The 22,794-nt window shown below is 41.3% G+C and overlaps 1 protein-coding gene across 1 annotated transcript in view; it reads left to right on the top strand.

Moving 5' to 3' along the window:
- Positions 1–22,794, top strand: part of CSPP1 (centrosome and spindle pole associated protein 1) — a 63,483-nt gene that overhangs the window by 145 nt on the left and 40,544 nt on the right. Inside the window, exons 2-8 of the mRNA XM_018554207.1 lie at positions 5,481–5,592; positions 9,981–10,098; positions 10,544–10,647; positions 13,607–13,630; positions 17,963–18,043; positions 19,186–19,290; positions 19,791–20,212. Of these exons, the coding sequence (XP_018409709.1) occupies positions 5,494–5,592; positions 9,981–10,098; positions 10,544–10,647; positions 13,607–13,630; positions 17,963–18,043; positions 19,186–19,290; positions 19,791–20,212 (953 nt within the window). The 5' untranslated portion in view covers positions 5,481–5,493. The remainder of the gene's footprint in view (positions 1–5,480; positions 5,593–9,980; positions 10,099–10,543; positions 10,648–13,606; positions 13,631–17,962; positions 18,044–19,185; positions 19,291–19,790; positions 20,213–22,794) is intronic.

Below are 22,794 nucleotides of genomic sequence, written 5' to 3'. Positions count from 1 at the left end.
CAATCTGTCACTGTCATCTCTGTCACAGCAATGTACTAACTCCTCTCAGCGCTCATCTTTCCTCGCTCTGTACCATATGGTGGGTGTATACAGTGTGTCGGCTTCCTGCAGCCTGAGGAACCATCATTAGATACATAACACATGTCAGGGGATTGTAATCACAGTGTTTTCTATCTGCTGAGGGGACCATGTTTAGTTGTGGAACTACAAGACCCAGCATACTGCTTGAGCTCTGACTTGGCCACACATCCACAACCTGGTGGCCAGAGGTTATTTAAAGAACTACTCTGGGAAGATCTGGCCTCTGTGGCTTCCGGAGATTGTTTACATCCAGCTCTCAGGAGACGGAGGTAGGTGAGCCCATAGAAGTCTATGGAACTCGCCTACTTCTGTCTCTTGGCCGGGAGACAAGTCCCATAGACTTCGATGGGACTCACCTACCTCCGTCTCCTGGCTAGGAGACCAGGCCTATAGACTACTATGGGACTGGCCTACATCTGTCTCCTGGCTAGGAGACCAGTCCCATATACTTATATGGACTCACCTACCTTTGCCTGCTGGCCAGAAGACAAGTCTCTTAGACTTCTGTGGGCTCCCCTACCTCTGTTTTCTGGCTGGGATGTTTAGTTGTGGAACTACAAGACCCAGCATACTGCTTGAGCTCTGACTTGGCCACACATCCACAACCTGGTGGCCAGAGGTTATTTAAAGAACTACTCTGGGAAGATCTGGCCTCTGTGGCTTCCGGAGATTGTTTACATCCAGCTCTCAGGAGACGGAGGTAGGTGAGCCCATAGAAGTCTATGGAACTCGCCTACTTCCGTCTCTTGGCCGTGAGACAAGTCCCATAGACTTCTACGGGACTCACCTACCTCCGTCTCCTAGCTAGAAGACAAGTCCCATAGACTTCCATGGGACTTACCTACCTCTGTCTCCTGGCCGGTAGAAGGGTCCCATAGACATCTATGGGGCTCACCTACCTCTGTCTCCTGGCTAGGAGAAAAGTCCCATAGACATCTATGGGACTCGCCTATCTCTGTCTCCTGGCCAGGCTCTGCTGTGCAGGTGCTGCAGGCATTTAGATCGGCGCAGGATGTAAATAATCCTTGGAGGTTACAGATACCAGATCTTGGTAAGTGTCTGCGGAGAGGGAGGCATAAAGAATAACTGTACTTTCTATGAAATGGTTCTTGTTCTTTAAAGGACAACTCCACTTTTATTAAAAATAATAAAGCATATACAACTGATACACAATCTATTTTGTAATGCTATTATGATCTATTCCCATCTGCAGGCATTGTAATTTTCTGAATCTGTCCAGAAATTCAATGCACTACGGCAACTGGGAGGCGTTATCTACACCGCTGGGGTACAGAATGCCTCTAGAAATGCCATTTTCTGTTCCTGGTTCACTGGTTTTCTTGGAAGTCTACACAGCAAGAGGAATTTCAATTTCTGGGGAGATTCTCACTGAGGCTTTTGTACTTCTAAAGGTGGCCATACACCTTACGACCATCGCATGACTTTCGTTGTGCGATGGTTGTACTTGCGTACTTGCGATCATCGCCTTATAATTATCGTACGATCGCGGGATCACCCGCGATTATCGTACGATACTCGTCAGGTGTATGGGCAGCTTAAAGGGATCCAAACACTGTAGCTTTCTTCATTAGTACACTGAGATCTGCACAGGTGAGTATAATGAAATCTGACTCTAACATTCAGGAATCATCTGGAAAGACTAGGTGGCACAAACAGCTTTATAGAGCAGAGAAAGGCAGGAATTTTCAACAAAGTTTTTTTTATAATCCTTAAAAATGTTTATAGATCACCCAGAGGAGTTAGTGCTCATTCACACCATGTGTGTCAACACTCAGGCTCACAACAAGGCACATGGAAAATTATTATTAGAAATCAATATTCACACAATTTACAGGAATTGTAAAAATGAACCCTTGCAGTGGGGCTATTCCTGCACTTTAAGGGTTAACTGGTCGTTTTTCTCTAGGGGCTAAAATAAAGAAGATACACTCCCCTGATCCTCGGTCTGGTGGTGGTCAGCACTCACTCTCCCCCTCCCCTCCGGCCGTAAAAGGTCCCTTGGTGTTCTCATGTCTTGCATGAGATGTGATGATGTCACAGGTGCTTAGAGGAGCGGAGGGGGAGAAGAGGCTGCAGGGACCGGTCTGGTAGCCTGACAGGATCGAAGCTTTAGTGAGTGTATCTTCTTTATTTTAGCCCTAGACCAGTGGTAGGCAAACTCCTGTGGCAGTCAGAATCTTGCAATGCCTCATGGGATTTGTAGTTCCACCACAGCTGGAGGACCGGAGTTTGGCTACCCCTGCCCTAGACCAAAACGAGCACATAAAGGGTTTCTAAACCCTCACGTTTTTTTGCATATATCTACTACATATATATCGCATGAAGACACCGTGGGACAGGAAGTGCCAGCAAGGGCAGAGGAGTCAGCGCTGGATCGGAGACCTGCAGCAGCGCTGGAGAGAAGGCTGAGAAGGACAGGAAAGAAGAAGAAGAGGATCGGGTTAAGAGACATAATTTAAGGTATGTGCTGACATTAACATTGGGGGGAGGGAAAAAAGTTTTTGACTTTAAAGTCACTTTAACCCTTGCAGTGCAGGAGTAGCCCCACTGCAAGGGTTAATTTTTACAGATCCTTGAGTTCCCCTTTAACCTGTATGTTATTTTGCATTGCCCATTAATCTTGAGTGATCTGCCATTGCATATAAACTGATCAAAAAATTCGAGTGATGCTATCACCTGGTTCAACAAGAGTCACTTTCAACATTGAAAGTCAGGTGAAGAATTGGCAGCTGAACAGTGACTGCATCATATCAGATGCAGTCCGTGTTCAGGTATTCTGACAGCTGCAGGTGCTGTTTAAACATAATAGTTGACAGTGGAGATTTCTCCATCCACAGTGTTTAGCGTGGATTGAGGAATCAAGTGGTTTCTCTTGTTCAGTCTGCGTAGTCTGACATAGATTAGCATGCCGGATGGGAGTTCAGACTTCTCTGGCTACATGGTAAGTTGTTCACTAGGTATTGAAGCCAGGATATGGACCCAGGACAGGGGGACGGCAGCCCAGGATAGGGACGATGGCTCAGAATATAAATGACAGCTCAGGATATGAATGACGGCTCAGAATATAAATGACAACTGAGGGTATGGAGGATGGCTCAGGATATGGACGGCGGCTCACAAGCCACCCTATGTCAATAAAGGGCACAGTTTTAATGTAGGGGTCGGCTGTCGGAACTTTCTTCGGTTTCTGAACAGATTTGTTGGGAAGCTGGCTCGCGTCAGTGGACATTGTTAAAGCATAACCATGTTTCATGAGAAAGGGTTGACCATTATGTGCTCATCATACAATTATAGTAACAGGGTTAATGTGTGATAAGTATTTACAGAGCCCAGATCATGATTACATGATTTTACAATTTTCACATTGCTTTTCCCTGAACATTTGAATGAACAGTGTAGTTAAGACTTGTTCTCATGTCTGGTTTCCTGGGTTGTAATGAATCAGGTTTATTGCAGGAGAAGGGAAAATAAAGCAATTCATTTGTATGTGGTCATTTCGCAATACAATATCGTGGTGATGCACTGAATTAGAGGCATTGGCCTGAACGCATTTCATGTTATTGGTGGTATAGAGAAGAAATGGTAACATGTAAAACTGCTTGTGGTTTGACTGTACTTAATTCAGAATTATTTACTTGCTGATCGTAGTTTTCACTGGTATATCTGATAATTTGCCATGGATAAGCAGCTTTGTATAATGTATGTTATTATTACATTGTCTGCTGTATTTAGGAGAGAAGCGACAAGCGACATGATGTCTTTTCAGATCCCTTGGCCCTCTACTGATCACACAAGGGCCCTTCTTGTTGTTTACTGGCTGCTTTTCCTTTTGTTGTCATTCCATTGCCTGGAAACCTTAAAGAACTCCAGCCAGTTGCATGAATGAATCTATCACACCCTAGCAACCTCTGCTGAAGGATCAGCTAACTGCAGGAATACAAATGTTAATCTGCTGCTCCACGTTACAAAACATTTCTTACCTCAAACCGCCTTTCTCACACAGTATTGATAGTGTTGTATACTCCATTTCATTTATTAACATTAGATGGTTGCTGCAATCAGATTTGTTTTCTTATTGGTGAATTCTATTTATGATTTATGAAGCCATCACGCTCTCAAACAATTCATTCCCACACAGCTACCTCCTCATGTATCACCGGCCCTTTTAGATTGTAAGCTCTCACGGGCAGGGCCATGGCTTACCATCTTGTCCTGAATTCTGTTGTGATTGTAATGTCTTCCTTATATTGTAAAGCGCTGCGCAAACTGTTGGTGCTATGTAAATCCTGTATAATAATAATAATGTTTTGACCTTATATCAGCAAAGTGAACATTGTTTTTTTTAAGTGCCCATTGTCAGGCTTCCTCAACCACCTGACATTGCTAATGGCCATTGCAAGAGATGCTTGTTATGAATAAGATAAATTGAAATACAATATTTTAACAGTTTGTGAAGCTTTACTGTGTGTAACTTAAAGGAGAACTATGAGGTGATTGCTTTTCACTCACCTCATAGTTCTAGCCGACCTGTGACAATGAGACTGTCACAGGTCGGCTCAGTGGATCGGGAGGTGAGCGAACACATAGCGGCGTTCGCTCACCTCTCGATCCTGTCACAGCTCTCTGCCGTGGCAGGGGGCTGGATTCCCCACTCCCCGCACCGATCCGCCAGCGCTGACTGGCGGAATGGACGGGGGAGGGGGCGGGTACATCCGGCTCTGCCTCTAGATAGGCGGAGCCAGCTGTCACTCACGCAGCTGGGCGGATCCAGACATCGATGTCGGGATCCGCTCCGGCGTCTCAGTATACCGCGAGCTGTAGCTCGCGGTATACTGAGCCTAGGGTGACGGGAGGACGCTGGTTTGTGTCCTCCCGTTACCCTAAGGAGAACTATGGGGAAAAGCCCTGACCCCATAGTTCTCCTTTTAACCTTTCTGTACTGAATGTAGAGGTAGAAAAAAAACTTAATTCTTATTCTTACATGTACCTTTTTTGCGACATGCGATTGCACAGGCAGAAATCGCAGTGGGAAACCGCTTGATCCGCCCGGCGCGACTGATTTTGAAATATCCAATAGCCGGTTGGCTATCGCTTCCCATTGATCACATTCTGCTGTTGACTGCGGAATCTAGCCGCCAACCAGCAGCAAGATGTAAACAAAGAATTTTGTCTGTTTTATTTTTGACAAGCAAGGGATGTCATTCACACAGCACTGGTGCCCCTAGAATGGCGCTGACGAGTATAGGGAATTCCTCATCTACGGGAGCTAGTGCTGTGTGAACAGCAACTTCTATAAACAAACCTCTAAGTAGGTGAAGCAAGACAGTAATTTAGTTTATATGGTTTTTTTCTGATAAATATCTTGTTTACTTTATTAGAAATATCTCTGGAATGGGGGACGATTTGGATCATTTTATTGAAGAGCAGAGGACAAAGCTTGCACAAGATAAAGCAGCAATGGAAAAGGATCCACCATACATGGAAATCAGGGTAAAGAAATTACACTTCTAATGTCTTTGTTGTGTTGCAAGGATTTCTTCTTCAGTCTAAGGAGGATTTATGGGTTTCTGAAATGGATTTCCTTTGAGATATAAATTCTATACTTCATCTGATATTACTGATATGGTAGATAAAAAAACCTGAAAGGTAGAGATGAGTGCTGCGTGCCTCTAAGCTAGATTTAGGTGTGAATGTCCCGTCTTTTGGGTCATGGAAGAAGTAGGTGCGCCATGATCATTTATGATCGGATTGATGGGCAAAGTGTACACAGATTTGGGCTCTAAAGGTTGTGAATGTGGAAGTGTTAGAACAGATGTCAGGTTTTCATTGTCATCTGTGTGCCAGCTGGAGAGATTCACTTTCTCTGTGTGTCTTGGTGAACATTGTCACTGGACAGAAAATGATGAGAAATCAAAAATTCTACAGTTGTCACCAGAACAGGAGGTGAGGGGAAACCTTTCAGAGAGGTGCAACTAGTCACCATGGGGATCCCACTTTGGAGAAATGTCCTTTTACTTCCTGTGTCTAGAATACAAATTGAAGGTAAAGGATACAGACAGAAAAAAGTTATTAGGGTTGGATCATTGCCAACACTAGCCAAAACCTTTACAATTTTTTAAGTCGTTCGGAGGTATAGTGCAGTGGTTCTAGTTACATTTAGATGGTTTGTCAATATCAGAACAGTGCTTTTCATGAATATAATTATATTTGAATTCTACCAGCCACACAAATTTCATTTTATACATGGGAAAGTATGGGTGTATGTGGTGTGGCTGTATGTGGTGTTCAAGATTGCTCAATCAAAACTACAGAAAAAGAATACACATTTATTTTAATTGTGTTTATTAACCAATTATAAATGTATTTTATATACAATGAACTAGCAATCTTTATTAGTATTGTTCTTGCTTGTAAGTGTATTAACAACATTGCTTTGTGTACCTTGTGTAAGGCAGCAATGAACACAGTGAATGTAAATTGCACAGCAGGATTGTGACACTTATTTGTTTGAGGGATAATCATCTAGTGTTATAACAGACTCATGGAAACATTTTGTTATGGGCAAAAATGATCCATATGTTTTGTTTTCAAGACAGAGTGTGCTATTGTGTGCTTATTTACATGTGCTATCCTTCCAAGATATGGTATGTTGTCACACATTTCATATTTTTCCTGCATTGTTCCTTTCTGTCCTGCCCTCTGCTCTCTCTTTTGCTTGTGTTTTATCAGTATATGGCTTTGTTCTTGTTGGTATCATTTTGCTGAAAACTAGATTAGATTTACAAATAAAAAACTGAAATCTGAGATAAATATATGTCTTTAAAGGAACTAGTGGATTAAAGGAACTAGTGGAAAAGCTAAGTTTACCTTTATGACCATGTTTTTAGTCCCAGTTCACACCAAGGTGTTTTGTCCTCACTGAAATGCACAAGACAAGAAATCCCAATTATTTCTATAGCTCCCGTTTACACCTGAACATAGCTTTTTGCGTAGAAAAACGCATGCCGCTGGAAAAAGTAAATTTTTTTTGGCAGATGAGAGCGATTTGTCCCCATAGAGTCAATAGGAAATGCTTGGAAACACGTGACAGAATTATTTTGCGCACGTTTAATGCGTTCCACATTTAAAACAATATGTCACAAACTGCTCAAAAAAACCGCATGACTTAATATATGCATGGAAACGTGTCCAAAAAGGTGCAAAATCGTACAGCAAGGATCCGTGTAGATAAGCGCAAAAACGCTGTAGTGTAAGTATGAACGTGGCTTTTTGTTAAACCTGTATTCAGGGAGGAACTGTATCTGTATTCAGATCGCAAATCCCTATTCAGCCCCTCCAACTTACCTGAATCGTGGGGTTCTTCTCCCCACAGGCTTCTGTACATGTTTTAATTTGTCGCAGATGTGAGTGGCTCTTCCCACACAGCCGCATTATCCATTCACAGATCACAGATTTGACAGGATCTGCGAATGGAGAAACTTCAAGTCCCATCAGCCACCGTGGCAGAGAGACTTGTATTTCTCAATGGAATACATGTGCCATGTCGCACTGCACTTGCAGTCCATTCATTCTTCCTCCCATCCATGTTACTAAATAACAGTAACAGCAATAGTACCCTGGTCGGAACATGGACAGGAGGAAGAGTCTGTAGGAGATCCATGATCCACTGATCGTAGTTGCAATGCTTTACTGGCTCCTATGCAAAAGAATATGATACATTCAGATTTTTTCTTTTCTGAAGAAGTGTGCATTTATTTTTATTTTTTCAAAAAGGTTGAATTTCCCTCTGAAGCCTGCAGGAGACCTCTTGTGTGACAGTCCAATCAGGGTCAAAATCCAGTAGTCAGTAAAGTAGAACACAAATATAGGATAGAACTCAGTTAGATGAGTATACACAAAGTAGGGTTTAAAAGGGCAAGTTGGTCTTAGGACATGGCAGAATAATTAATAGGATACACTTAATCGGAATATATAAAATATTGTAGGGGAAATTTAGAAATAAGAATCGCATTTAGGCTCTCCACATAGGTTAAAAGGAAGTTAGGCGGGGGGAGAGGGAATATCGGGGTAAATAATTTATAAAGAGAAGCACATATATAGAGGAGAGCACGCACAGTAGGTGGAATTTATGATGATAAAGTACAAGAGGACAAGTTGGTCATAAGACATGGGGGGGTATTAATAAGGAACGGGGATATGGGAAATCACAGCGCCTTTATCTCCCCCTCTTCCCCCAGACAGAGGTTGTGTTAATAGATAATGGGAGAGAGTGTATAAATGAAGAAATGGAGAATAATCAGGTTATGTGAGATAAAATAAAAATGTCCATAGCTTTGCTGATTGTAAAGCAATGCAGAAACCTATAAATGTAGAGTTATATAACTATGTGATACTTGTGACAAAGCAATGTTGAATGTTTATACCTGAAGATATGTATCTGTGTATGTATATGGGGTTTTTTTTAACGTAAATTTGAAATAAAATATATTATACCAAAAATCCAGTAGTCAGGTGATGCACAAGCTTCATAAAGTAAGAAGAAAAAAAAACTTCCTTTACCTCCCCATATTCAAATCCTTCTTCATTTGTGCTTCACAAACATCTGTCCCTCCTAGACACTGATGTTCATAGTAGAAGGGAATCAGTAGCAGAGGCAGTGCTGTCAATCCAGAAAGCAGTGGGCGGGACTAGGTGTGGCAAGGTGCTGATTGACAGGCTTGTAAACTGTCAGTGATAATACACACCCTCTGCAGTGTTTTTTCTTCTCACTGTAGTGTAAGAAGACCGCATACATGAGTGACAATGCTGCTCTGAATTCAAGAGCAGTGCAACAGCACTGTCACCTCATCACAGGAAGCTGCATGTAGCAGACTTCACTATCAGAATCAACAGGTATTTGTGAGGCTCAACTTGGGGACTTTGGGAAAACTGGAAGTGCAGATGCACTTACAATTGAGTACTGCATCCCGTTTTATTTTTGTTAATGGGAGGCTAAAGTTCTATTTTAGCAGTAGAGAAATGTAAAGTAGAATTTAAATAAGCATCACACTATTTTGTTCTGTTTTGTATTTGTTGGTCTTTTCTTTTTCTGTAATCACAAAGAAGTGAAACATTTAAGAATTATGTTCTTAAAATCTTCCAGGATTTTAAAAACATCTGCAGTGTAAATGTAAGTTAGGTGAGATGTCCGTCACTTTATATGTGCTTGTTTTTATTGTAATATTTGCACAATTTGATTGCTGAATCCGAGGAAGGATGAAGATGCCCCAAACTCTTGTACGTTACATGAAAATGAGCTGAGAAATAAAGAACTAAGAAGCAATGAAAAAGAAGGCTGTGTGGAGATTTTTTTTGTCATATTTACACATTCATTCAGGCCAGGTAGTATACTCTCAGTAGACATCTGGTGCTGCGACTGAAGGGCTGTGGCTCTCATATACTGAAGCTGCACTGTTGTTTGTCTGCCCTTCCTTTCCCCTTGCCCACTCACAGAAGGTTTTGTATTCTGTAAACCCTTTCAAAAAATACAAAGAATTCTGTGAATGGGAAAGGGGAGAGAGGGACGTACAAACAACACTGCAAGTTCCGTGTATGAGGGCCGCAGCTGTCATAGCCACTCTTCGCTTCTGCCGGAATGAATGTGTGAATATTTCAGAATGTAAAAACACATTTAGAGGTCTATTTATAAACAATTTGCAGAGCCATTCACCCTACAACTCTTTCTGAATGTTTGTTCATGTTTGTCATCTGACCTCCAACGGAAATAAAGTTGCCCATAGCACTCCTCAATCATGTTCCCTTTGTAACCTTAGAATGAAATTATAGCTGGAACTGGTATCTGTGTATATAAATTCTACACATTTGTTTGTATGTTTCAGAGCAAGAGACTGGAGAATACACGTGATGCAGATAGACCAAGGGCCTACACTTTAAAAGAAAACATTCCCCCAGATAGACATCCTCAGAAAGAGACTGCTCAAGTAATACAGTCAGAAGGTATGATCCGGAATGCTTGTGTAGCCTCAGTAAAGGTTGTGTTGTCATATGTAATATTTCTAAATCCTCTTTCTCTAGCATCTAGTTTAGTACTTCTTTTGATTGATCCAGTCCCAAGTTCTCTCTGCATAAGCCAGCTGATATGTTGTCAGGTTTCCAAAAACCAGTAAAACAAAGTAATAGCTAAATGGTGCATATGATGCAGAACGTGAGAATTGTCTTTTTTACAGAAGTTGGTGGACAAATGACCATGAGTGAATGTGTAAACCACAAATCCACAATTAAGCAGCCTTTGAGGAAGGTGCCTTTGTTGCTGGCTGCTGTCCCTTGCAACCATGACACTTGGAGACTCCGGTGGGACTACAAACCTTTGTAAGGTTGAATCAGTCCATGTAAAGACAGCCGGAACTGCACATGGTGATTTCTTTTGGTGTTGTTCTTCTAGATGTCAGCTATGGATTGAGTTTGCCTCTTGGAGAAGACTATGAGAGGAAAAAGCATAAACTGAAGGAAGAATTACGCCAGGATTATCGAAGATACCTCACTAAGGTGAGAGTTCTGAATGGGAAAAATAACTTGGCTTTGGGACTCCATGACCCTACTGAATGATATAGTTTAACATTATTTTGCTCATTGTTGTGATGTAAATAAACAGAATTGAAAATAACCGTCATGTTTTTAAATAAGTATCCCTATCCTGGCGTGTTACCTTTGTGAATGAAACCTATTTGGTTTTACTGTAATACATTTTTTTTTCATACAAATAGTTTATAATTACACATGCATGTGGGGGCATCCATACTTGCTCATTACATATACAGACTGCTCCTAATACATTGTTATAGTGCACAGTAGTTGTGTGAGCCCTTTTTTTTCACAGTTCAGTCCATGGGTCATGTTTGAGTCACTGAAAAGTATTACAGTTCGTGTGGCTGATCACACAGTTGTTAAACAGTCAGAGTGATTACAGTGGCTAACCTACAAATCTGTATATTTAATACAATAATGGAAAAATTAGACAGTTGGCATGACTTAATTAAAGAGACTCTGTCGCCAGACCATTAATTTCAACAAAATTCTCTCCATAAGATTATTTGTGCATTTACTGCATTTTAGGAATGCTCATTACCTGTAAAATATTTCCTTGTGTAATGTAGATGTCCAAAAGCCCCGAGATTGCCTTGGTGCCACTGCCTTGGATGTGAAGTCAGCAGAATCAGAGCTGTCATTTAAGTGACAGTATAGTGTAGTATTCGTCTTCATCCCCCCCTTGGCAGCTATGTATAAGGATATGTAGGGAGGTAAGAGGAGTGGCAGAGAAGCTGGGTCAGCACAGAGAGTAATTGGACAATCCCAGAACAAGAGAAGTCTATGCCATGCAAAGAGGGGCAGGAGGGGGCTTTGATAGGGAATTGACTTCCTGCAATAGTCACACAGTCTAGTAAGTACAAAGGCCCACGTACAAGTGAATACGAATGAGGTATGGAAGGAAAAACACTGCAAGAAAGCATTTCAAGTACTTGATTTTTCTGTGCTTTTATCTTCAATTTTTTAAGTTGGTGACATGTTCACTTTAATGACAATAGAGAGTATACTGTACTTTCAGTGAGGATACACTCTCTTTAAAATGTAATAAATATATTTTGAAGGTGTTTTCTCCAGGACTATCATCCTTACTTGTGCTTTACTACTTAGTGGGCCATTGACTCATTGTCCTTCTCAGGTGTCCCAGCATCTAATATAGACATGCTTGTTCCAGGACAGTGCCAGTCAAGGAAGGCTAAAGATGACAGACCTGTAGCTAGAAACTTCAAAGAAATAATTGTCTGCATCAGTCATACAGTACAACACAAACGGGAACAGAAAATGTATTTGTAATTGATGGAATAATGTTGTACAGCCACTTAAATTACAACTCCAATTCCAAAAAAGTTGGGACGCTGTGTAAAATCTACATAAAAACAGAATGCAATGATTTGCAAATCTCATAAACCTGTATTGTATTCACAATACAAATATAGAAAGCACATCAAATGTACCTTTAAAAAAAAAAAAAAAGGTATTTTTGAAATTGATGGCAGCAACAGTTCTCAAAAACGCTGGGACAGGGCAACAAAAAGCTGGGCAGAGGTTCACCAATCTGTGAAAAGCTGCATCTAAAAATTGTCGAACAATTTCAGAATAATGTTACTCAACGTAAAATGGCAAAGACTTTAAATATATTATCATCTACAGTACATAATGTCTTTTAAAAGATTCCGAGAATCTGGAGAAATTTCTGTGCACAAGGGACAAGGCCAAAACGCAATATTGGATGCCTGTGATCTTCAGGCCCTCGGAAAGCACTACATTAAAAACATGATTCTGTGATGGACATCACTGCATGGGCTCAGGAATACTTCCGAAAATCACTTTCTGTGGACACAGTTCAGCGTGCCTTTCAAAAATGCAAGTTAAAGCTCTATCATGCAAAGAAGAAGCCATATCTGAACATGATCTAGAAACACCGCCATCTTCTCTGGGCCAAAGCTGATTTAAAATGGTCTGTTGCAAAGTGGAAAACTGTTCTGTGGTCAGACAAATCAAAATTTGAAAATTGTTTTTGGCAACCATGGGCGCCTCCATTCTATAGACTAAAGAGGAGAGGGACCTTATGGCTTGTTATCAGCGCTCAGTTCAAAAGCCTGCATCTCTTATGGTATGGGGGTGCATTAGTGGGTATGGAATTGGTAGCTTGCACATCTGGAAGGGCACCATCAATGCTGAAAGATATATCCAGGTTTTAGAGCAGCATATGGTCCCATCCAGATGACAATTTTTTCAGGGAAGGCCTTTTATATTTCAGCAGGACAATGCTAAACCACATACTGCATCTATGGCAACAGCATGGCTTCATAGTAGAAAAATCCGGGTGCTTAACTGGCCTCTGTCTGCAGTCCAGACCTTTCACCAATTACAAATATTTGGCACATCTTGAAATGAAAAATACAACAAAGAAGTCCCAGGATTGTTGTTCACTTAGAATCCTATATCAGGCAAGAATGGGACAACATTCCTCTCCCAAAACCCCATAAACCTTCAGTTCCCAGACATTTACAGAGTTGTTAAAAGAAGAGGTGATGCAACACTGTGATAAATTTGGCCCTGTCCCAACTTTTTTGAGGCGTGTTGCTGCCATCAATTTCAAAAGTACCTTTATTTTTTTTCATTTGTACATTTTCTCAGTTTATACATTTGATGTTTTCTATTTTCTATTGTGAATAAAATATTGGTTTATGAGATTTACAAATCATTGCATTCTGTTTTCATGTAGATTTTACACAGCGTCCCAACTGTTTTGGAATTGGGTTTGTACATCTGTTATTTTCTCATTTAGGTTAGAAAATGATTGAATACCCCATTGATTGATAGTCACCGATGTTCTAATAATGAATTCCCACTGTGTACATATGTTGCAGTAACACAGACATTATCTTGTAATAGTGTAATGTATTTTCCTGACTTCCAGGGAAATGCTCAGGCCAAAAGAAAGGTAGGAGGCCTGTGTTCTGTTTTGCCCACCGCTGTATGTAAGTCTGAACACTACTGCTTGTGTGGATGGGCTATTCAGAGTCTTGTATTGTTCCGCTAACCATTCCATCATCGGTAGAATCGCTCTTTATTTTATTTAGTTTGCTTTGCTTGGCTGTCTGGCTTAGAAATGACACAAATGTCTTTACATTTCTAGCTGACCTTTTTAGTTGTATGCAAGAAATGAGCCCAGCTGCTTATATGTTCTCTACCACACATTCATAATGTGCATCCTGCTTCTGATCATTATTTGCATTTGTGCTCACCAGTATGTGTAATTAGTGGCAATGATATGTCTTTTAGCTGCATGAAGAAATCAGTGCACTGCTTGCCTGCTTGCACAGCATTATGATTACTGAGCAATGTATTGTTTGCTGGGAGTATTGAGGGATGGTTCACACTATAGCATTGTGTTAAAGGTATGGTACCCATGCCTTTAGCATATGGTATCTCAGAGCGCAATGCACCACACCCTAGGTGCACTGTATTGCTATTCATTCTGGATGGTACCCCAATGTACCTCCTGGCAGGTGTAGGTTGTGCTGCACCCCAATGTACCTCCTGGCAGGTGTAGGTTGTGCTGCAGCGCATGGTACCCCAATAGAGTGTGTTGCCTTGCCCTGCAGTGAAAAAAAAGCAGCACACAATTTTGCACTGTTGTGATACCATGCATTGCTGCCAGGAGGTGCGTTGGCATGCCATTCAGAATGAATGGCAATGCAACACACCAGCACACCCAGCATGTAGTGCATTGGGCTTTGATAGCATGCACGCAACACTATAGTGTGAACTGGTCCTTACTTTTTATTGGCTTTAAAGGGTTTGTCCACCCAAACCTTTTTTTTTTCTTTTCTTTTTTTGGGGGGGTTTTACAATGCTGGACTGCTTTTTATATCTTGGCATTGGGTTATTCAACCACTCATCATCTGCCCTTTACTGAAATATCAGCTTTTATGTGACCCTTTCATTGCTAAGGATTGAACTTCAATACATATATATATATGTAATATATACATATATATATATGTAATATATATTATTCTTCTTGATGTTTTGATAAATACTGTATGTACTTGTTTTCCCTGCTACCGTAACAGTGCTTGAACTGATGATTTGGTAATTAAAAACTAGAAATTTTGTACCAGGTTTAAAAGAGAACTGATATGCAGCTTTACCCTAATACAAGTATAATAGATGACTGCTAATATCATTGTATTTTATTGGTATTGCACAGACATGGACATAATCTTCTAGGATGGAGGAGCCATTCAGTCAAAGCTAGGTTCCATTGAGACCTTTTGGAAGACGAGCATCATGAAAATGCTTAGCCGAAAGGATACATTTGTAGGCCGGCTAGTCCCCCTGAAATGCTATCATCCTTGTAAATGGTACAGAAATGACTAATAATGGTCACTGATTATGTAATCATTAGGAACATATTTCATAAAGAAGATAATAAACATTATTTGGTGGGTTAATTATACAATTACACTAGACAGGGCAATTCAATTCAGCAATCATCTTTTAAAGCCAACGTGTTGCTAACGTGACGGTTTCTTAAACAGGTGAACCTACAAAGAAGAGATGGATTAATCATCTGTCTGTCACCCACGCTGCCAATCATTGTTGTGTTAAAAAGAAAGGTCACCTAAAAAATACTCAGAAAGGTACACAGCTAGGAATTTCCATTTCCAGGTCCCTCGGCTGTGCTATGTGGTTCAATGCACTGACCTCTGCATCACTGCAGGACACAGTGGTGATGTAGGGGTCAGCTGATCCAACCACAGCGGGGGACCTGGAAGGCAACCCTTGTGGAAGTGTCTGTTTCTGAAAAGTCTTTAGGTAGTGGTTTCTTTTCAAAATAGCCGCATCAGGCAGTGCAGGATAGGTGAATATTCCAATGTCTTCTTTGCAGGGTAACTACAGAGCAACACAAAAAAATTAAATGTCTGTCCTGCCCGCATATGCAGAATATAATGCTTGATTTGTTTAGTGCGGGATTTAATATAGAGGATTACTCACCTTAATCCACAGTCCTGTAGTCTTCCTCACTGCTGATTCTCATTGTAACAACTGGTTCCCTGAAGCCTCTCTTCCTGTTGGTCTCTGACCAGTCATTTTACCGTCCCACTTGTCAAATCCATCATGTGCAATGCAGGACCAGCAGTCGCCACTGGTCCTGCATTGTATATAATGCCATTAAGGGCACACCTACCTCCTGATGCTGGACAGTAGAGGTGCTGTGTGCAATGGGACACATTTAATTTTTTGAGCCAGTCTGGAGTTCCACTTCAAAGTGAAATTCCACTTTATTGATATAAAAAATTACCCAGCAAACCCTTCCTGCCCATATACGACACAAGGATTTTCCCAACCATTATTGCAGATTTTTATTTGCTCCGGAGATTCATGATACGTAGGGTTATGTTGCTGCCACTAGGAGAAATAGACACTAGGCAATCAAAAAATAAAAAGCCTGTCACTTTTTCTCTCCCGTTCATTGAAGGACACAGGGCAACAGATCCTGAATAGTAGGGTATGTTGCCACCTGCAGGAGTAGGATGCTAGGCACATAACAAAAAGACAAGACAGCCTAGGGGTGGCCCCTGCTGGTGGCCCAACCCCTCACTTGCTGACAAGTCTCCAGTTTTTTGCCTATGTGGTTATTCAGGCGTACGCCCTTAAGGGGCGTGAGCCTCCTTTCCCTGTCACTGCCCCTTCTACTAGGGCTGTTGGGGCTTCCTGGGCCTTTCGCCATGGGGCCTCTGTTTCTCAGTTTGTAAGGCCGCTACTCGGTCTTCTGTTCACACCTTTGTTAAGTTTTACTTAACAAAGTTTACGTTTTTTTAAGGTGGACATGTTAGCATCGGCGGATGCTGGTTTGAGGCGCAAAGTGTTGCAGGCGGCGCTTTGAGGGGTCCTTTGGGTGTTTTTGTTGTTGTTGCCCATCCCTCAGTATGTTAGTGCTTGGTGACGTCCCTACCATTCAGGATCTACGATCTGTTGCCCTGTGTCCTTCAATGAATGGAGAGAAAAGGATTTTACGGTGAGTACAAAAATCCTATTTTTGTCTGTCCTTTTTCAATGTCATCTGGCTACTAATTCCTTGATTGACACTTTTATTTAGGGAGTTACATGTTTTGTTTCTCCTGTTAGTATTCTTCAAGCACCAACCTTTCAACAAGGTCTGTACGCTGTATGGGGTGCAGGTGATTTCGTATTATCGGTTTCTCCTGTTAGGTCTCCTCTTCCACCGTAGGATTGGAACGTGGCTTGTGTTCTGTTCTACAAAAACCTCCTTTTGAACCTATACGAGACATTTCTTTGTCTTTGTTAACCAAACAGGTTGCCATTTTTGTGGCCCTTACCTCAGCTAGAAGGGTTTACGAGTTCTCTTCCTTGTCGTGTAGAGAACCCAATTTGATTCTTCATAAGGACAAGGTAGCTTTAAGATCGAAGGTTTCTGTTTGAACCAAGGTTGTTTCAACATTTCATTGAAATGAAGACATTGTGTCACCTTCACTTTGTCCAGCTTCTGGTTATACTAAGGAAATTTCTCTTCATTGTTTGGATGTTGTCTGGGTCAGCCACAGCTTCTTTTCGATGGTCAGACTTTGTTTGTTCTTCCATAAGGTCATAGAAAAGGCTGTTCAGCTTTCAGATGCACTATTTTTGAGTGGATAAGTTTCTGCTTATTCTAATAGGGCAGTTGGTACTTCCTGGGCATTTCAAAATCAAGCTTCTGTTTCTCAAATTTGCAAGGCTGCAACTTGGTCTTCTGTTTACACTGTGCAAAGTTTTATAAAGTTGATGTTTCTTCGTCTTCTGATGCTAGTTTTGGCAGATAGGTTCTTCAAGAATCTGTGTAAAGGTATTTTTACAGTTTCTGTTTGCTGTTGAACTGGTTCTTCAAATTGTTATGGTGCCGGCCCCTCTGTTTTGGACTGCTTGAACGTCCCTACATATCAGAATTCTTCAGAGATCAATGGATCCCTTAATGGATTGTAAACTTCTTTTGTCTGAGTCTATTGAGGGACACAGCTCCCCTCATTTCCTTTCATACTGCTTACTATAACTGGCAGGTGTGAGGGGATATGCCCTTTAAAGTGGCAGGTTTTCAGTTTCTTTTGTTTGCCTAGTGTCCATTTCTCCTAGAGCACAGCCTAACCCTACATATCAGAATTATTCAGAGATGTGTCCCTCAATGGACTCAGAGAAAAGGATGTTACGGTAAGAACAAACTCGTCTTTTCCTGTACTGACAATAATCTGCATTATATTTTCTTCTTGTTTAGAAACACTTGGCAAGCACAGGAGAAGTGAACCCAGCTACTCAAGGCCTGTCTCTTCCTATTGGTGAGAGACTGTCAGGCAAGGTAGGCGTGTGATGCGGTTATGCTTCCTTATGTCAAGCATTGGATCCCTAGAGGTACTCCAGCAACTCCGAGGGTCTCATAACAGTATGTCTTGTCTCAGGCAAACTATGAACTTCTTGTCCTTGAGTAATGTTGGTAACTGATTGCCATTAGCACAATTTGCAGTTGTAATACAATTTCTGATAACCTTTAGGAATATAGTAACACAAACTCCTGTCTTATTTTTATATTACAAAATGAAAAAGTATGTCTTGTTAAAATGTGTGTCTAACATGCAGATAAGGTTGTGAGGATATGTCACCAGCACTCCAGAATGACAAGTGAGTCTCCATTTTTTAAGAGGTCACTCAAAGTAGGGTCAAGCGCTTTCGGGGCTGCGCAGGGTCCCCTTCATCAGGTTTAAAGTGAGCTTAAAGTTAACTTTAATCCTGAGTTAATGCGGCGCCATCCGCAGTCATTTCGAGCCCCCACTTTTACCTATGGGAATTCTGGTAAGGTGTGCTACAGGACCTTGGACAGTTGTAACATGCAGATAAAACCCTTACTATTAGTAAGATCAACAGAGGTGTTGATGGTGGTGGTCTTCATTACTATCTCCTCTTACTTTTAGTAAAACTGTACTGCTACCAACTTAGCTAACCAGCCAAACTGCTTCAACTGCTTTCAGTGTTTTAATCACTGCAATAATGTGGACTTGAGCTTAAAAAAAAATGAAGATTTGCTGTTAGAGAGAACATCTAGAAATGTTAATTTTGTTTAAGCAGTACCTTTAAAAAATATACCCTTTGTCTTGAATTCCTCCAGGAAAATAGAGCACTCCCTGGTGTGTGATTGTGCCTAGGCACTTCTGTGCTTACAACCTCATAGCTCTATATCTGCAGCAAAGGGAATCTATGTGGGTCCATTCACACCTATGCACTGCATCATCACAGGGAACAGTGTGAATTCGGGTTAAAGGATATCTAAACCTAAGATGAAAAATGAATATATTTCAGCTTGCCAGTCCTTAGAAGTGATGCACTAGTTTTAACTGTAACTGTAAGGCACATTGAGTAGAGGTAGTCATTTTCATTCTAAATGTATGCTTTGTTTGTAATGTAGTCAGATTTGTATGATCACACTCATACTATCCATGTGCTTAGGAAAGACTGCGCCACGAGAGAAACCGTGAATACAATCAGTTCCTTACGATGAAGGCGGACGAGCAGGAGACATACAGGCTTGCTGCAGCAGAAAAATATAATCAGGTAATCATGGTCATTAGATCTACAGATGCACAGATATAATCTACTTTATTGGAGCTCTACAAATAATTGATTATACTGACATCATTTTATTCTTTCTAAATGTATAATCATATAATTTCATGTTATTTTCCTGGATTATTTGCTTGTGTGGTAGGTTTCAATGTATAGTTACTCACAATAACCAATCAGTGTTCTTCTTTTTGGCTGGCTTTACACCCCTGCTGTAGACCTTCATGAGGGGGTCCATGAGATGAGGAGTTTGAGGGCCCCCTCTGTAACCTTCATTAAGGGGTTATTGAGCTAAGGAGTTTTAGGACCCCTGCTGTAGACATTCATGAAGGGGGAGGATGAGCTAATTTGTTTGGGGACCCCTGCTGTAAACAGTAATATCCAAAATTGACAGTAACCCGCCAGACTGAGCAACAATCATTTGCTTATAAGCATCTTTGAACTAACTAATATGTATAATATAAATTATTCTTTTCTGTTGTGAATTACAGAATAAAACACAAAGCAGGCTGAAGGCAGAGCAATACAAAGAAGCTCCAGTATCGCATAGAGATCAGGATCTTCCCAAGAAGGATGCTTACACCTCCATGGAGGCCTATGAACAGCTACTCAATAAAAGACGAGCTGAGACTCGGAGACCCAGACGACAGGACGTTGAAACTGAAACCGAGGACAAGTTTGTTCGGAGAGAAGAGGAAGATACCACCGTTTCACGTAAAAACCCTTGGAGGTCAGAAATGCATTCTGACAGAACAGATCGACCCCGATATGTTGATGAAGATTATGAAGCAGAAGGAAGACGTTTGAGATTAAATTTTGCTACTGATAGCAATGAACCTCTGAGTTATAGAGGGAGATATGATGGAGATGTGCATGACAGAAGACCAATAAGATACAACCCACCTCCTGAAAGGTATGCTAGAAATGTTTTCTTTTTTTGTAACAACACTTATAAAAAAAACAAAACAAACAAAGCTGCTAGCAAGTGCCCCCCATGCAAGCTCCCCCCATGCCAAGGTCCTAGGTGTCATCCTTGACTCGGACCTCACCTTTCTTCCCCACATCCAATCACTATCCAAATCCTGCCGCCTTCACCTTCGTAACATCTCCAAAATACGCCCCTTCCTCACCAAAGAAACCGCAAAATTACTCATCCACTCCCTTGTTATCTCTCGTCTTGACTATTGCTCCCTCCTCATTGGCCTACCTCTAAACAGGCTATCCCCCCTTCAGTCTATCATGAATGCAGCTGCTAGACTCATTCACCTAACCAACCGCTCAGTGTCTGCAACCCCCCCTCTGTCAATCCCTACACTGGCTTCCAATAGCCCAAAGGATCAAATTCAAAATAACAACCACTTACAAGGCCATCCACATCTCTGCCCTCAGCTATATCTCAAACCTTGTCTCAAAGTATCTCCCTAACCGTCCCCTCCGCTCTTCCAAAGACCTCCTGCTTTCCAGCTCCCTTGTCAACTCTTCCCATGCTCGCCTCCACGATTTCACTAGCGTCTCTCCCATCCTATGAAACTCTCTACCCCAACCTGTCCGTCTATCTCCCACACTGACTGCCTTTAGGCAATCCCTTAAGACTCATCTCTTCAGGGAAGCCTTATCCCACCACAACCTAACCACTGAACTATCCCTTTCTCAAACAATTCATCCCCACACAGCCACCTCCTCATGTATCACTTGCCCCTCCCTTTTAGATTGTAAGCCCTCAGGGGCAGGGCCCTCCTTATCATCTTGTCTTGTATTGTAATGTCTTTCTTATATTGTAAAGCACTGCTCAAACTGTTGGCGCTATATAAATCCTATATAACAATAATAAGTGTAAATGCAGGTACCCACAGCAGCATGGGAAAAGCTTTGACACCTACAGGTAGTGTCCGAGCTTCTTGTTCCCTCCTGTTGCTCCCCAGCTCCTGTTTAGCCACAGCCTAAAGTCCCAGTAATTATTCAAATTTGTTTTAAGTTGCAAGATGTCTTCAAGTATACCTAAAGCCAAAATATTTTTGATAGAGTAGGGAGAGGCTAAAATCCATGCTGCTAGGTTATTTTGTCATCTGTGAAATCTCTTCAAGTTAGGGAAATACTTTCTTAGTTGTCACTTAAACAGGTGTCTCAATTTAAAGAATTCCCATCTATTACTTTTCTGTTGGATTTCCCATCACTTTGTGCCCCTGTGATAGTGGTCGCCAGGACACATAAAGGGTTGAATCCTCTTAAAGGCGACTCAGATAGTAGCATTTTAAATCGGACCTTCCACATATTGAACGAATCATCTTTGATTGTCATCCTAATTCCCCCTTCACAGAAGCTATGTAAAAGCAAAACGGCATCATTTATTTAATACAGCACTACCTTTGATCATATTTCGGCTTGCCAGGCCTTTTGTTTAGCCACTGATGAAGTAGTCAGTGCCTTCCCACAGCCTGTTGGGAAGATCAAGGCACTAGAGGCTGCAAGCAGATATCAGGAATGTAATAGCAAAATCTCTATCGCCAAACTAATGCTAATTTAATTGTAGATGCACAGAGATGCATACAAATTATATATGTGCATTTTTCTGTGTGTACAATCGAAATCTTGTGAGATTATACATGCAGAGAGATCCACCTCTCTGCATGTACAATCAAAAGTCAGTATGATTGGTGAAAGCCTGTGAGGTTTAGTTATTTCATGTTTGAGACCTGCCTGTAGCCTCTAGGGACATATATTTTCAGAAATGGAGATTAGAATGACAAAGAAGATTTGTTCAATTTGGGGTAAAATGTACGCTTTAATGAGGTACTCATCACTGCTTTCATCTTAATTACCTGAAATGCACTTCTCCTTTTTCTTGCATTCCTTCATTAATTTACTCCTTTTACTATGCATTTTTCTTCTGTTTTTTTTATTTTAAAAGAGAACTATGGGGTAACCTTTTTATCCCATAGTTTTCATTAGGGTCATTCGAGGACATATACTAACATCCTCCCATGACTCAAATCTCAGTGGCTTTGCTGCCAGGACGGATCTCAACAGTATTGTTGGGATCCGCCCTGGCTGTGATGCTCTCGGCTTATAGCGGGCAAAAGCCTCTGGTCTAGGGGAATCCCGGCGGCTAGCGGTGACTGTCACCGCTATCTGCAGGGGGATGATTGGGAAGTGAGCGAGCGGTGGTATGTATTCTCTCACTTCCTGATCAATAGAGCCAACGTGTGACAGTTTCCATATCGCACGTCGGTGTGACTCACTCACCCCATAGTTCTCCTATAAATAGGTGACTGTTTGATACCCCGTTTTATTTCTTTTATTTCTTTGTGTCCATTCTTTTGTAATGACTCTTAAGAAAACATTAATTTATTTTGTCCCCTAACTGCAAGAATGAACTCCATCAAAGTTTAATATATTCTTCAGCAAAATAAATAACCTTGCAAAAAAGTGATTAAAGTGACATTAAGGGCAAACGTCCCCCCCCCCCCCCCCCAAAACACACACAGTGCTAATGTA

This window comes from Nanorana parkeri, unplaced genomic scaffold, assembly GCF_000935625.1.
Source record: "Nanorana parkeri isolate BGI_ZX_2015 unplaced genomic scaffold, ASM93562v1 scaffold147, whole genome shotgun sequence".
In the NCBI taxonomy this organism is placed as follows: domain Eukaryota; kingdom Metazoa; phylum Chordata; class Amphibia; order Anura; family Dicroglossidae; genus Nanorana; species Nanorana parkeri.
Note: the sequence above shows the minus strand (reverse complement) of the source record. Positions and strands in the feature narration are given on the sequence as shown.